At 40.8% G+C, this 16,432-nt stretch overlaps 1 protein-coding gene across 4 annotated transcripts in view; it reads right to left on the bottom strand.

Moving 5' to 3' along the window:
* Positions 1-16,432, bottom strand: part of CC2D2A (coiled-coil and C2 domain containing 2A) — a 220,186-nt gene that overhangs the window by 40,062 nt on the left and 163,692 nt on the right. For all 4 annotated transcript variants that reach the window (XM_054029653.1, XM_054029652.1, XM_054029654.1 and 1 more), the window contains 6 exons: positions 15,801-15,957; positions 14,349-14,496; positions 12,281-12,419; positions 9,132-9,335; positions 1,146-1,238; positions 2-93 (listed from right to left, as the gene is read on the bottom strand). In XM_054029653.1, coding sequence (XP_053885628.1) covers positions 2-93; positions 1,146-1,238; positions 9,132-9,335; positions 12,281-12,419; positions 14,349-14,496; positions 15,801-15,957 — 833 coding nt within the window. The remainder of the gene's footprint in view (position 1; positions 94-1,145; positions 1,239-9,131; positions 9,336-12,280; positions 12,420-14,348; positions 14,497-15,800; positions 15,958-16,432) is intronic.

The raw sequence follows: 16,432 nt of genomic DNA, 5'->3' as shown, positions 1-16,432 counted from the left end.
CCCAAGACTAGGAACCTCCTCTTCATTTACCAGGTCAGAAAGAAGGAAATGGTGCTTTGCTGTTAGAAACCGGTTTATCACCGATTCTCTAACCTGGAAACATAACCAAATTAATATCCAAATTCACTGAAAATACATGTGGTTCAATTTACTAAAAAGAAGAGTTATTTTTCTTAACCCCCCATCATAAAGAAAAAGGGGCATGTTCATGGATTCTTGAGTCCCTTTCCATAGATACTTCCTCAGCACAAAATACTACTAAGAGTAATTGACTCCTCTAGAAGCAGTCTCGGCAGTTGTCCCAGACTAAAGAGCCTGGGTCAAAGATCAGTACACCTGGTAAAGGGAAATGGAAAAAATAAGAGAGTAATTTTCTGAACACGCACCCTTTCTCTTTCCAGATTCCAGTGGAGAAGAGTCCACACTACGAACTCAACATAACTGGCACTAATTGACAATTTTTTTGGATACCTTAACAAAGAGTCACAGTGAGGGTTAAAACACATTGATGAAACAGTGTGAAGAAGCTTGCACTCCTCCTAACTATACTATATCAATTCTGTGGCTAAATAGAGCACTTCAGATTCCAGGACTGTCAATGAGGCCCTTTTTCAAGCACTATATTTGCAAGAAAATATATAGTTTAGGGCTATTGATTAATCGCAGTTAACTCATGCGATTAACTAAAAAAAATTAATTGCAATTAAAAAAATTAATCATGATTAATCACAGTTTTAATTGCACTGTTAAACAATAGAATACCAATTGATATTTATTAAATATTTTGGATGTTTTTGTGCATTTTAAAATATATTGATTTCAATTACAACACAGAATACAAAGTGTACAGTGCTCACTTTATATTATTATTTTTATTACAATATTTGCATATTGTAAAAATGATAAACAAAAGAAACAGTATTTTTCAATTCACCTCATACAAGTACTGTAGTTTAATCTCTTTATCATGAAAGTGCAACTTACAAATGTAGATTTTTTTTGTGTTACATAACTGCACTCAAGAACAAAACAAAGTAAAACTTTAGCGTCTACAAGTCCACTCAGTCCTATTTCTTGTTAAGCCAATCGCTAAGACAAACAACCTAGTAAGAAAGATCAATACTGACTCTTTTTGCATTTCTCACCTTCTGGAGATACTTGGCAACTAAAGCTCTGTGTGCATCTAGGTGATCTTTGCTGTCAATTACATCCCTCTCACGGAGCCTTTTCTCATAGTTCTAAGGGTAAATACAAAAATTAAGTTTGTGATTTGATGTCCCTTCTAGTGTTTTATGTCACATAAGGAAATAGTAAGCAATGTATTAATATAAACATATAGGATCAAAGTAAACCAATGTAAATGTTAGACTTTAGGAGGTACTTTTTTAATGCAGTATGTAGCAATTCAGTTGCACATTCCAGTAATATAGACAGCAGTCATGTGGCTTAAATTACAACAAATAGCTTTCAAAATTTCCTTTTATCCTTTCCTTTATAGGACTGAACTTTGATTTTTTTTTTGGTGTGAACTAATATTTCATATGAAGTGGAAAAATGTAGTTGTGGGTTTTGTCTGTATTGCCAGGTTTGGCAGCTACAGTCAGGAGGGCCCTGTATCATCACATAGGTGAGGCACTGGGCCTTCCTGGGAAGAAGGACAAAAGCCAAATGTATTCAAAGTTTTATTATGTATTACAGTCAAAGGAGTTTCTGTAGAACCTACAGACTGCAAGGAACCACTGGCTGCAATTTTTTTTAGATTAATTATTCAGACTTTTTATTCTGTTTTTGAAAAATTAATAAACATAGCAATAGGGAAAGAAAGAAATACATAAAATGGAATGAAGGCCTAATAAAACATTTGTGATGTACAGAATCAGAGAAATGTAGAAATGAAGGTTACTCACCCGCAAGATGGACTCTACATAACACGCATGGGGATGTACTAATGGTGCAGCTGACAGTGGGTTATTTCATAGCAGTATCTGTCAGATCATTCTGACACCCCTCCTGCCCCTCTCCTTCCTGTACATTCCAAGAGCAAGGGTATAAAAGGGGACTTGATGCTCCAGCTGCCTCAATTCCTTCCACAGCATCTTCAGGTCCAAAATTGTAATCAGGACTCTGAGGAAGCTGGGAAGGTGGGCGGAGAATGAAAGTCCATCTCAGAGAATATTGGCTACAAGTAAGTAACCTTCATTTCTTCTTCAGGTGGCCTTTGCACTTCCCAATCATGGGATAGTTTGATAAGCAGTGCTGTCATCTGAAGAGGGTGGGACATGGTGTCCTAATTAACTCAACTGGGATGCTAGATATAGTGCATAATGTTTTGTAAATGCGTGAACAGAGCTCCATTTAACAGCTCTGCAAATTTCTACAATGGGAATACACCTAAGGCATGCCAAGGGGGTCACTGTGACAGATGTTATGAACACATAGAATATTCAAAGACTATTATATTTACTTTATGGTATACATATCACTATTGGCTAACTCATGGTTGTATTCCTGGTTCCAGGCGGAGTTACAGGACTTTTTGCAGGAGCTAAAATAACTAGGGGGTAAATAATGCAAATCCCCAAGGCAAGTAAAAAGCCTGGGAAAGTTTTGCCCCCTGGGGGTAATTGCATATATTGTTTGACCTGGTTTAAGAGGCCTGGCAAACACAGAACTATAAACTGTCTAAAGTGGTCGGCCTGATGTAGGGAGAATGGTCATTTTCACCCGTCCAAAGAACTGACATGAAACTGTGACCAAGAGATACAGACACTGTGGAAAGGGCCAGAAGAACTTTAATCCTACCAGCATCCCCAGGTGGAAGATGGGTAACTGCCTTGTAAGAGAAGGTTACTCACCCTGTGCAGTAACAGAGGTTCTTTGAGATGGCTGTCCCTGTGGGATTAATCTGCATTCCTGCGCCTGCAATTGGAGAGTTTCAGTAGCAGCACCTGGTTGATTCGCACAGGCACTGTCCCCGTCTCATGCCTCCTCTGGCCGTTACATAGTGCTGTGTGCCCAAACCCCCCTCAGTTCCTTCTCTATCGCAGAGTCCCTAGCAGGAAACTCTGAAGTAGAGGGGAGGAAGGAGGATAGTGGTGCACCCACAGGAACAACCATCTCGAATAACCTCAATTACTGCACAGAGTAACTTTCTCCTCTTCTTCGAGGAGTGTCACTGTGAGTGTTCCACTTTAGTTGGCTGTAGAGCAGTCCCCTTCATCAGACAGAAGGGGCTTCGCATGGCTGGCTCCAGGCACCAGCGAAGAAAGCAGGTGCTTGGAGCGGCCAATGGAAAGGGGCGATAAGTCCGGATCTTCGGCGGCGGGTCCCTCAGTCCCTCTCGGAGCGAAGGACCTGCCGCCAAATTGCCACCAAAGAATGAAGCGGCGCAGTAGAGCTGCCGCCGAAGTGCCGTATCTTTTTTTTCCCGCTTCGCCGCTTGGGGCGGCAAAATAGCTGGAGCCGGCCCTGGGGCTTCGGAGTTGTATTCGTGGCAGATGATAAAACTGTGAGTCCAAGCAGAGCGTCTGATGTCAAGTCCTGCTGTATTGCATGGTGCTCTGTGAACATGTGGACTGATGCCCAGATTGCAGCTTTGCAGATGTCCATGATGGGTACATTGTTGAGAAAGACTATTGATGTAGAAAGTTATCTGGTGGAGTGCGTGCGGGTCCCCAGTGGGGGTTGTAGTTCTTGTTGATGGTAGCAAAGGTCAATGCACCCAGAGATCCATTTTGAGTTCCTTTGCTTGGATATGGCGGCGCCTCTAGATCTTTCCGTGATAGAAAGAAATAACTTTGGTGACTTTCTGAAGGGTTTAGTCCTCTGAATGTAAAATGCTAGTACCCTTCTAACATCCAGGGTGTGAAACATCATTTCTCGTCTGTTCCCATGAGGTTTTGGGAAGAACGATGGGAGATGAATGGGCTGGTTCAAGTGGAACAAGAAAGCTATTTTAGGTAAAAATTTTGGATGTGGTCTTAGAATAACTTTGTTGTTGAAGAATATTGTGTGTAGGGGAGTGCCATTAGAGCCCCAAGTTCACCAACTCATCATGTGGATGTGATAGCAATGAAAAAGGACTCCTTCATCGACAGATGGAAAAGTGAACACATCATCAAGGGCTCAAAGGGAGCCTAGTAAGGCATCATAGCACTAGATTAAGGTCCCATGGTGGAGTAGGGACTTATATTTCAGGATAAAGGTTACGAATACCTATGAGAAATTGTTTAGTGGGAGGGTAGGCAAAGACTGAGAACTCGTCAACTTTGTGATGGAAAGCTGTGATTGACATGAGGTGTACCTTGATCAAGCACATTCGCAGATCCGATTTCTTAAATTCCAGTATATAATCTAATACCATTGGTAAAGGAGAGGTCTATTGTGGCACTATATGTGGAATCTCTTCCATTTGTGCAGGTAAGTATATCGTTTAGTAGACCGTTTGCAGTTTAATAGTATGGTCCTTACCTCCTCCGAACAGCTCATTTCATTGCCTTGATACCATGGGATAGCCATGCCTTTAGGTGGAGTATTTCCAGGTGCAGGTGGTATACCTAGCCTGCATCCTGAGATAGGAGATGTGGAAGAAGAGGAAGAATGTGTGGTGGGCATACTGTCATCTTCAGCAGGTAAGGGAACCATGTTTGTCTGGGCCACATGGGGGCTATCAAGATGATTCTGGATTTGTCAGTCCATAACTTGTGTATGACCTTGGATAAGAGAGGGGTGTGGGGAGGGAATTGCCAATCCTTGCCAATATTCTGTATCAGACTACCTTATCACAATATCTACTGGGGTGAGGGGAGAGTCTATGTCAACTGTATGGAGCATCTGTAGTGTTTCCTTGGGTACCCTTTCTTTTCATATGATGAGAAATAAGGTGGTAAATTAACCTGTCCATCATGCTCTGATTCACTGTCAGATTGTGGATCCAATCTTGGATCAGAGAAAGTAAATAAAGGGAAAAACTAATGGTCTTGGCTTTCTTAAAATTGAAAAGGAGGAGACACACCTCTCTGGTGAGCCTACAGGTATTCTAGGAAGGAGTGAAAGTTCTGGGAAAATCTAAATCTGCTCTGTGAGCTTTTGTCTCTTGCCCATCAAGAAAGCTGGATCAGGAAGTAGCTCTGAGGCTTTTCTTTTATTCCCCTGATCAATGGGTATGCAGGTAACTGCACAACCTTTGGATCTGAATCTATCTGCATAGCCAAGTGATTTATTTAGCGTGTGCATAGTCATCTAGCCAAGCGATGGCATTTTAAGTGGCATGATGCAGTTCTTCTAGGCCACCGCTGAACCTAGTCAGCAGGCATTCCTCAACAATGTGCATCATTGTCTGTGTTGAGCCACAGTTGCACAAAGGGCTGTCACGAAGGCCCCTTTGATACTGGTTGGCTGCACAGAGACCTTGCCCGGTTCAGAATCTGATCAACAGAGACCATTGGACAGGGGGCAGGTCAAAACCAGGCGGGCAAATTGTGGGGTCGGCGACAAGGGACTGGAGCCAAGTGATGTACCCAGGCTATCATTATAGCACATGCTTATAGCACTGAGGAATTGGAACCAACATCTGGAACAGCTACATTCAGTACATCAAGGACACGGGCCCTTCTTTAGAGATTTACCCAGTGCGGTGGCCTAAATTTTTGACCTAGATTCTGAGGGGGTTTTCAGAACCAAGCATGAGGGAACTGAAAGGGACCCAAAGCAGTGCTTGACCCTGCTAACAGGAGCTGTATCTCACATCTTTATCCAGAAGGAGAGGTGATAGATTTGAAGAGGTGCTCCTACTAGTACTGGCTGCAGATCATGAGAATGTCCTTCCCCCAACCAAGCCAGACACCTGGTATGTCATAGGATCTGTAAGTCAGTACCGACGTATGGGAACAAATAAAAGAAATAACTTTTCATAGAATCATAGAATAATTAGGGTTGGAAGAGACCTCAGGAGGTCCTCTAGTCCAATCCCCTGCTCAAAGCAGGACCAACACCAACTAAATCATCCCTGCCAGGCATTTGTCAAACCAGGCCTTAAAAACCTCTAAGGATGGAGATTCCACCACCTCCCTACGTAACCCATTCCAGTGCTTCACCACCCTCCTAGTGAAATAGATTTTCCTAATATCCAACCTAGACCTCCCCCGCTGCAACTTGAGACCATTGCTCCTTGTTCTGGCATCTGCCACCACTGAGAACAGCCGAGCTCCATCCTCTTTGGAACCCCCCCTTCAGATAGTTGAAGGCTGCTATCAAATCCCCCCTCATTCTTCTCTTCTGCAGACTAAATAACCCCAGTTCCCTCAGCCTCTCTTCATAAGTCATGTGCCCCAGCCCCCTAATCATTTTCGTTGCCCTCTGCTGGACTTTCTCCACTTTGTCCACATCCCTTCTGTAGTGGTGGGAGGGGGGCAAAACTGGACGCAATACTCCAGGTGTGGCCTCACCAGTGCCGAATAGAGGGGAATAATCCTACTAATATAGCCCAATATGCTGTGAAATCTTCAATGAGCTTGAACTCAAAAAGAAAGTTTACAAGAAGTGGAAATTTGAACAGATGACTAGGGAGGAGTATAAAAATATTGCTAGAGCATGCAGGGGTGTAATCAGGAAGGCCAAGACACAATTGGAGTTGCAGCTAGCAAGAGATGTGAAGAGTAACAACATGATGACTAATATAGCCCAGTAATTCTACTAATATAGCCCAATATGCCATGAAATCTTCAATGAGCTTGAACTCAAAAAGGAAGCTTACAAGAAATGGAAATTTATTCCCCCCGAATAGAGGGGAATAATCGCTTCCCTCGATCTGCTGGCAATGCTCCTAGTAATGGCCTTCTTGGCAACAAGGGCACACTGCTGACTCATAACCAGCTTCTCGTCCACTGTAATCCCCAGGTCCTTTTCTGCAGAACTGCTGCTTAGCCAGTCGGTCCCCAGCCTGTAACGGTGCATGGGAGTCTTCCTTCCAGGACTCTGCACTTGTCCTTGTTGAACCTCATCAGATTTCTTTTGGCCCAATCTTCCAATTTGTCTAGGTCACTCTGGACCCTATCCCTACCCTCCAGCATATCTACCTCTCCCCACAGTTTAGTGTCATCTGCAAACTTGCTGAGGGTGCAATTCATCCCATCATCCAGATCATTAATAAAGATGTTGAACAAAACTGGCCCCAGGACCGACCCCTGGGGCCCCTGGTACCAGCTGCCAACTAGACATCAAACCGTTGATCACTACCCGTTGAGCCCAAAAATCTAGCCAGCTTTCTATCCACCTTATAATCCATTCATCCAATCCATACTTCTTTAATTTGCTGGCAAGAATACTGTGGGAGACTGTATCAAAAGCTTTGCTAAAGTCAAGCTATATCATATCCAGCACTTTCCCCATATCCACAGAGCCAATTATCTCATCACAGAAGGCAATCAGGTTGGTCAGGCATGACTTGCTCTTGGTGAACCCATGCTGACTGTTCCTGATTACCTTCCTCCCCTCCAAGTGCTTCAAAATGGATTCCTTGAGGACCTGCTGCATGATTTTGCCAGGGACTGAAGTGAGGCTGACCGGTCTGTAGTTCTCCAGGTTCTCTTTCTTCCCTTTTTAAAATATGGGCACTATATCTGCCTTTTTCCAATCGTCCGGGACCTCCCCCGATCGCCACGAATTTTCAAAGATAATGGTCAATGGCTCTGCAATCTCATCAGCCACTCAGTGTAACCCTCAGCACCCTCGGATGCATTAGATCTGGACCCATGGACTTGTGCATGTCCAGCTTTTCTAAATAGTCCTTAACCTGTTCTTTCACCACTGAGAGCTGCTCACCTCCTCTCCATACTGTGTTGCCCAGTGCAGCAGTCTGGGAGCTGACCTTGTCTGTGAAGACCGAGGCAAAAAAAACATTGAGTTCTTCAGCTTTTTCCACATCTGTCACTATGTTGCCTCCCCCATTCAGTAAGAGTCCCACATTTTCCCTGACCTTCTTCTTGTTGCTAACATACCTGTAGAAACCCTTCTGGTTACTCTTCACATCTCTTGCTAGCTGCAACTCCAATTGTGCCTTGGCCTTCCTGATTCACCCCTGCATGCTCTAGCAATATTTTTATTCCTAGTCATCTGTTCAAATTTCCACTTCTTGTAAGCTTCCTTTTTGAGTTCAAGCTCATTGACGATATCACTGTTAAGCCAAGCTGGTCGCCTGACATATTTGCTATTCTTTCTGCACATCGGGATGGTTTGTTCTTGTGCCCTCAATAAGGCTTCTTTAAAATAAACAAAACTAAAATTTCTAACACTAATACTAACTAATTAAGAAATCTAACTAAGGTACAGTGTCTTTGAAGAGGTTGGATCCAGCCTGGAGAGGTTCTTGGTCCACCTGCTGAGACATTTGGAAGGAACTGAGGTGGCTGGAGTGCCACAAACTCTTTTATAGCCTCATCCTTAGAATGTTCAATAAAAGTAAAAGGAGGGGCAGGAGAGCACTCTAACAGGCACTGCTACGAAATGTTCGACTCTCAGTTATACCACCAGTGCATCCCATGGGTGGGAAGGTACAGAGGTCACCTGAAGAACCTTAAACGACATCAGAGACCCAGGATCATAGAAGAAGGATGGTTTAAATAAAACATGAAAAAGAAAACACTATGGGCTTGATTGTTCCCCCCAATATTTCCTTCAATTCAGTAGTACTGTTTTCTTTAGCCCCTCCAAAGAATTGGACAAAAGTTAATAAAGTTGGTGCCTCAATTAACTTTTGCACAACCTCTCTTGACTTTTCATGTTCGGAATTCTCTTTTAAAAGAGGATTCCAAATAGACTGGTGGATAGGGGAAATTGTCGTAGTGCAGCTCCACTTACATCTTCTTCCTCCAGAGTCTGTTCCAGCAGCTATTTCTTTGGAAGGAGACAATCAAATTCTAGATTCAGGTAACATGAGGTATATTTAAAGTGAAATACTTTTTTGAGTTACACTCCGTGTAATCCTTCTGGAGTCAATGCAGTTGAAGTCAGGGTAGAATTTGGCCCTCAAAGTAATGAGGAACTGACTTTATCAAGCCAAATATTACTGAAGATAAAACTGATAAATATTTTATTAAAGACCATAATTTAAATAATTTCAGACAACAACCTACCTCAAAAAGTTTTTCAGTTATTTCTCTTTCAAGTAAAGGGACTTGCTTATAATTACGGAACTCTGCCACCTCTCTGTGTCTGAGTTGTAGGAGTCGGAATCTTTTTGATCTGTTAAGTTCCTCATCTGAAGCAAAATTAAACTCTTGCTGCAATTGCTCCAGTCTGAAGAAACCAGGAACACAAGCATCTCCACTAGTGGCAACCTAAATAACAAAGGTAAATATTAAAAGTTCAATTCAGAGTGAAAAATGTCCATAAATATTTTTTCAATGGGTTGACTAATTCATTAGATATATTGCCAAGAGCCCCATTGTAACCAAAACCAGCCTGAATATGCCAAAATATAACATCAATATTTAATATTTTAAAATAAGGTTTTTAATAATTCTTAGTTTTTAGTAAGAATATAGTGGAATTTAATTCATTCACAATTTAAATGTAATATAAAATATTGTAATAACTGTTGTGACAACTGAAGCTATGGTACAGTATAATAATTTAGGCCCCAATCTTGCAAAGACAGTCATATGTAGGGCCCTACCAAATTCACGGCCATGAAAAACACATCATGGACCGTGAAATCTGGTCTCCCTCTGTGAAATCTGGTCTTTTGTTTGCTTTTACTGTATACTATACAGATTTCATGGGGGAGACCAGTATTTCTTAAATTGGGGGTCCTGACCCAACAGGGAGTTGCAGAGGGATCACAAGGTTATTTTAGGGGGTTTGTGGTATTGCCACCCTTACTTCTGCTGCCTTCAGAGCAGGGGCGGCTCTAGTTTTTTTGCCGCCCCAAGGACGGCAGGCAGGGTGCCTTTGGCGGAATGCCTGTGGGAGGTTCCCATTCCTGCGGATTCGGCGTACCCACCACCGAATTGCTGCTGAATCTGCGGGACTGGTGGACCTCCTGCAGGCATGTCGCCGAAGGCAGCCTGACGGCCGCCACCGTAGCTTGCCGCCCCAGACACGCGCTTGGAGCGCTGGTGGCTGGAGCCGCCACTGCTTCAGAGCTAGGTGGCCAGAGAGCGGCGGCTGCAGGCTGGGCGCCCAGCTCTGAAGGCAGTGCCCCGCCAGCCCATGCCACCATTACTTCTGTGCTGGGCGGCCAGATATTGGCAGCTGATGACTGAGGGCCCAGCTCTGCAGGCAGCAGTGCAGAAGTAAGGGCAGCAGTACCGCAACCTCCCCTACAATAACCTTGCAACCTCCCCATAACTCCTTTTTGGGTCAGGATCCCTACAATTACAACACTGAAATTTCAGATTTAAATAGCTGAAATCATTAAATTTACAATTTTTAAAATCATACAACCCTAAAATTGACCCAAATGGACCATGAATTTGGTAGGGCCCTACTCATATGTATAACTTTACTAAAGTTATGCACATATGTAAGTCTTTGCAGGACTGAGGCTTGAGGTAGCTAAGAGCAGTTTGTGAATGCTTCATTCCCATTAATGAGCTGTTACTCACTTGAGCAGTGTCATCTCCTCCAGTAGGATTACTTGTGTAAACAACTGCTCCCCAGGGGAGAGGGGGTTCACAATTTGGTCCGACATACATACTTATTTAATTTAAAAATATGGTCAGATTCCCTTTCCATTACACCAGTTTCACACAAGTGTAACACCACTGAAATCAATGAGTATATCAATGCAAAACTAACTTAACATTTCAAAATCAAGTGCCCAATATCAAATTCATGTTTGCATTATTTATTAGAAATACCATGTTTCATTTTCTCCATCCCTGTGAATGGTTCTGTCTTATCTTTCAATTAAAGTTGCCATTCCAATGATACTTCCAGCAAGAAGGCAAGTCTGATCATATAGTGAGACACAGAAAATGCAGCTCAGCATCTGAATGCATTTCAAAATTGTGATGAGGTAGATTCTTTTATTTTTTAAAAAAATAATTAATGTCACTGTTAAATTAACTCCATCAAAATTTTAAAAAAATGTAAGGTAAATTGTGTCATTGTGTGACTTTTGAAAATCAGTGTCTTAAAAAATCTCAAATTATGTCATCAGATTTTCAAGATTGTGATTTACTGTTTGGTGATTTAAAGATAAATCTCTTTAACCAAACTAATGATCTATTCTGGGAAAACAACCTGCCCGGAAAATCTTACTGAATAAAGGAAAAATAATTTTCATGCACAGAGAAACTCTACTAACTCAGAATCTCCATAAAGCAGACAGTGTGTAAACCTTGTACCATTACTTGATGATGTTGATGAACCCTCCTACTGAAGATGGGGTGTAAAAATTAACCACACATCCAGTTTAAAGGTTTGATTGTCCTCTCATCTCTTCGTCCAGATTATATAGAACCAGCCAGACTGGCTTGAACGCTACACATTTTAAGCTTAGGCTCCGTTCTGGCAGAGACCATGGGCTCTAGATGTACATGTATGCTTCCTAATGTGATGGCATCTGGGATCTGTAACATTTTACTCTTTTACAAACAAACAAACAAACAAAAAAATCAATTGGGAGATTATTTTCTAAATGAAAGAGAAACGTGAAGTGTACCATCGACTGTTACTACTCATAGCTAAACAATCCAACAACAAAGACTGAGAGGGAAAACTAAAATAGATCTAAAAAGAGCCAAAAAAGCATACTTTTTCCCTGGTTTCAATTATGAACCTGATGATCTCATACCTCTAAACAAACGCAAGAGTATGTTGTTATGATCACTTAGAGCCTAATTCTATTTTTTTAAGTGAATGGCAAAATTCCCATTGACTTCAATAGGAGCAAGATAATGGCTTTCAGCGAGACCATTGTAATTACATTAAGCATTTAGGGACAGAGTTAGCATGAAAGTGTCATACAAATTAAAGTTACTGAATCCAATCTATGTTTTAATGCTTAGGGTACAAAAAAAGATTTTAATTTTTTTTTAAGGATTCTAAAATCCACTAATTTAGTGACTGATACTAAATTTATGGGAAAACGGCAAGTTAGGAATATCCAACATGTCATGCTAAACATAAAAAACAGCACTGCAAATCAACTACATGTAGAATTGAACTGTTACTTTTTGTGTTTAAAGCAGATAATTTTTTTTCACTTCCTTTAAAAGTCATAATTCTTTTTGCAAATCCCAGATTTCAACAAAATGGTTTCATTAAAGCCTCTTACCATTATCAACTGCATCAGATCTGCATTTTTTGGGTCATTTGGATCCAGCTTTGTTTCTGCTGCCCACTTGGCTAGTTTCTTCATGTCAGTTAAGCCTGATGTGCCAATAGACGCAACGGCATCAATATTTTTTAAAGCACTGAAATGACAGTTGATACCAAAGGATTCAGATTTTTTTTCATCAGTGAAATATAATAAACATAAAGACTAATCTTTTGGAAAAAAATACTTTGACTGCAAATTCCACCACTCGGAAATATGAAATTTAATCGCACACTCGCAATAAGAAAGCAAGCAAGCTTTTGGCATTTTTCTCTTCGTGAATTGTGGTGTTTTTTGCTACAAATATTTATGATCTATAAAAAGACAATGTTTTCTTTTGTGAAAAGGACAGTAAAATGAATTACCATGACAATACCATGAAGGCTTTTTGTTATGGAATTAATCAAGCTTTTGAATTTTCAGAATGGTGGTTTATGAAAGTGTTTGGAATTAAATATATTTTACATTTTGGAATGATAGATCCTCTGTGCAACAAGAGACAAACAGCGGTAACTTCCATTAGCACTAAGGGAAGTTATATGTATGTATGGGCATCTTCACAGCGTACCCTGAATGTAACAGGGTGGTTTGCCCTTAAGGGCTGGTAGGCCTAATGGCTAGTGAGCCCTGATTATGAAAGGAGCTACACCTGGTTTGGATCAGGTGATTCCTCTATAAAACAGCAGCAAGAAGATGCAATAAAGGGAGGTTGTGAGAATTGTTTTCAGGAGCAAAGTTATGACAGCCCAAATTTATGGGAACCCCTCCCCCACACCACATTTGGCCTCCTTTTTGAAAGGCTCAGCAGAGGTCAAGCACTGACTGGGTATATAGCCAAAATACCCTCTCACTCCTAGAGGTGATCTCTCCAGATCAGGTTTGAAGGGGGCAGCCTGCACTCCTAGTTCCATGGTACTGGTAGGCATGGACCTTACCTGTTCTATGGGCAAACAAAGGACTTCAGCTAATGCAGCACTGTTCATGAGCATTGCATTCATTCATATTTTAAAAAACTCTGCTGCACAATTGTACAGAAGTAACAGAGATCATATAAATGAGCCACTGCCTCATGCTACTAACGATCTTTCAACCTCCCACCATACAGTAAGTACGAGCTAATCAATCTAGAATAACTTTCTTTCTTGGCTGCAGTTTGGGTCAAAGAGAGTACCGGATGGATTACCACTGGGAAGAACTATTTCCCATGTTAAGAAGACAGGGAAAACGCTGAGCATGCTCAGTTAAGTCACATAATATAATTTCCAAGAGCTGATGGCAGAGTCAGAGGGCCATATTTATCCATGGTGTAACTCCATTCAGTTAATTGGAATTATACAGAAGTGACCAAAGTTACCACCACTGGGAAGGGGCCATCCACAATGCCTAGTTTGCAGCCTCAGGATATGGGAGATTTTCTTATACAGATCAGGGATTAGTTTCTGTAGCTTACCAGGCTTCCAGGGCTCACGTGGACCAGTGGCTGGGAAGTAAATTTAGTATGGATTGAGGCCAGGTTTATTTTTAACCAATTAAGTTAATAAGAGCAACAGTGACAATACTCCTGTGCTACCCTCTTTATAACTCCTACGGTTTAGTTTCTCTCAACCCATGATAGGAATGACATTTAAAGTAGACAGACTGTATGCATAATGTATTTTGTATAAGGGTTGTATTTCTTGGTGATGATTACCAATAATGTTCTCTTCACACTCTAACACAAGAAACAAGAAGAAAAAACGACACTGACCCTAGTTTGCTATCTGGCCATTATAATAATGAAGGCATCAGCTGCCACTTCTTTCAGCATTTTATGCTGTCTAGCAACCAAATGTTAAAAGATTAAAATGTTAATTAAAATATTTACCCAAAATATTATCTCTATATCCGTTGCATAAGAGAAAAAAGTTTCTGTATTTTAAAAAGCCATATGACAGTTATTGTTTGATTATTAAAAATCACCTATTTTCCAAATAATTTAAATACCATAATATATTAAATTTTTCAACACGTCGTTGCAGCATATTACCTTGGAATCCCTGTTTTCTGCTGTGATACTAGAGGAATTAAGGGTACTCCATTTTCTCCAATTGCCCAGGAAACACTATTGGACACTTTGCCAGAAGTCATTAAAGTAATCTTATTACTACCATCAGCTTCAAATGAAAATGGCACACCTACAACCAGGAGAAAAACAACATATACAATGATCTTTCCTGTAAGTTTCAAAGTTGCAGTATCCTATTGTGATTTATGAAACACTAATTCAGTATCTGTGAAAAGAATGTGCTTATTAACACCAACTAGCACCAACACCTACTCTTGGAAGAATTTGTTTCCCTAACTGCACACTGAACCACTATTAGAAGGCTCTCACTTTTCCAAAAGGTTTCATTCCTGAATGGTAATCAAAAGACATATGGTTGAAAAGTCAGCCCCCAGGGAACCATGATGTATTGTACAGCCTTATGTATATCCAGCATGCTCAGTGGCCTTCAACCCACTCACTCTCTTCTGCTCAGCACCCACATCTTTCACCTGGCCTTCCACCACTGACTTCACTCCTGTGTAGGCTGCTCCTGCTCTCTTGCTCTACCCTAGTCTCTATTGCAAAATACTGACACGTATGAGTCACTCACTTCACAATACGACTCTCACTATTATTTTTATTTTTACCTTAATTCCCCATTTTTCTACTCCTCTCTTTAGTTTATCTTCATGTGCCACATTTGTCTAATTTAAGATTGGAAACTCCTTGGGACATGGTTAAAGTAATTTGTTAATCTCTAAAGAATCTGTAAAATACCGTGCAATATTATAGTACTAAATAAATGTTTATTACTAAAATAAAAAATAATAAAATGGTGGAGCCTGGAGTGCAGGGACTTTGGGAACCAACTGAAAAAGAAGTTATTGGGATTTAATGTTGTTGGAAGTCAAGAAAAGTGATAAAGCATTTTTACAGTGTGTAAGCAAACCAATTAGGAAGAGTAAAAACTAGTACACAAGAATATATTTTACAGGGCCAGGTTCTCAGCTGCTGTAAATCAGTGATGTCAGTGGAGCCATGCTGATTTTATACTAGCTCATACTGCCCCACTACGTATATTTCTTAAGTAAAAACTTTAGAGAGGATTCTATTTTTACATAGTGAAAAGTAACAAATAGAACTCCTTTTAAAATCATATAATTTTTTATTACATAAAAACTAAAAGTATTTCACAAAGGAGGACAAAGAAAAATCCCATCACAAATTTAGCTAGTAATGTGAACTGGGACAGTTTTATATAACTCAGTCTCAGAGATTCTAAATGCTCTTGATTGAATTATGCTTTATGCCTGAGACTAGCAGAACATTCTTAACATACAGAAATATATTTTATTTACTTGGCTAAAACTATGTAAAAGTAATATGTTGGGCTCAATCTAAGAGTAAAACATTCTAATCCAAGCACCACTGAGAATAAGCAAGAATCCATACCACTCCCAACTCCTTCGTGGTCCAACATCACACGCTGGTTGCTGCTAAATTCTATTTCTTCTGTACGAGCTCTACCAGTGAGAACTGTAGTCTCAGGAACAGGTATAAACATTTCTGCTAACAGGTTAGTGCTGCTGAGTCCCATTGTTTCATATATCTGAAATAAGCAAGACATAAGTAGTGAAATGCTACATTCAATTCTGGGTGCCTCATTACTACAAGATATAAGTAAGTTGGAGGGTGTTCGGAAAAAAAGCAGTTAACATGATTAAGAGGTGGAGGAATACTAGACTGATAAGTAATGATTTAAATATTTACACATGTACAGTGTTTAAAGCAATAACTAAGTAGTGGACAATATTATTTTCTAAGGGATTACCCAGGAGGAATCCTTGCTGACTCATAAAAATCCCTTTGGTCAACTTTGGCTGCTGAGTGTCCCCTCCGCATCTCATGTGCCTGATGGCATTTAGGGCAACATCTAGCCTTTAATGAAAATCCTTACTACCTTCCTACACAATATGCAACTACTGACCAACTTGGTGGTGGCAGAAACACCCCACACCAGGGAAGCTACTGGAGGGACCATGTCTCATAAGATACAACCCTTTACTGAGCTACCAGCAAATGAG

Source organism: Malaclemys terrapin, chromosome 5 (genome assembly GCF_027887155.1).
Source record: "Malaclemys terrapin pileata isolate rMalTer1 chromosome 5, rMalTer1.hap1, whole genome shotgun sequence".
NCBI classification, from domain to species: Eukaryota; Metazoa; Chordata; order Testudines; family Emydidae; genus Malaclemys; species Malaclemys terrapin.
Note: the sequence above shows the minus strand (reverse complement) of the source record. Positions and strands in the feature narration are given on the sequence as shown.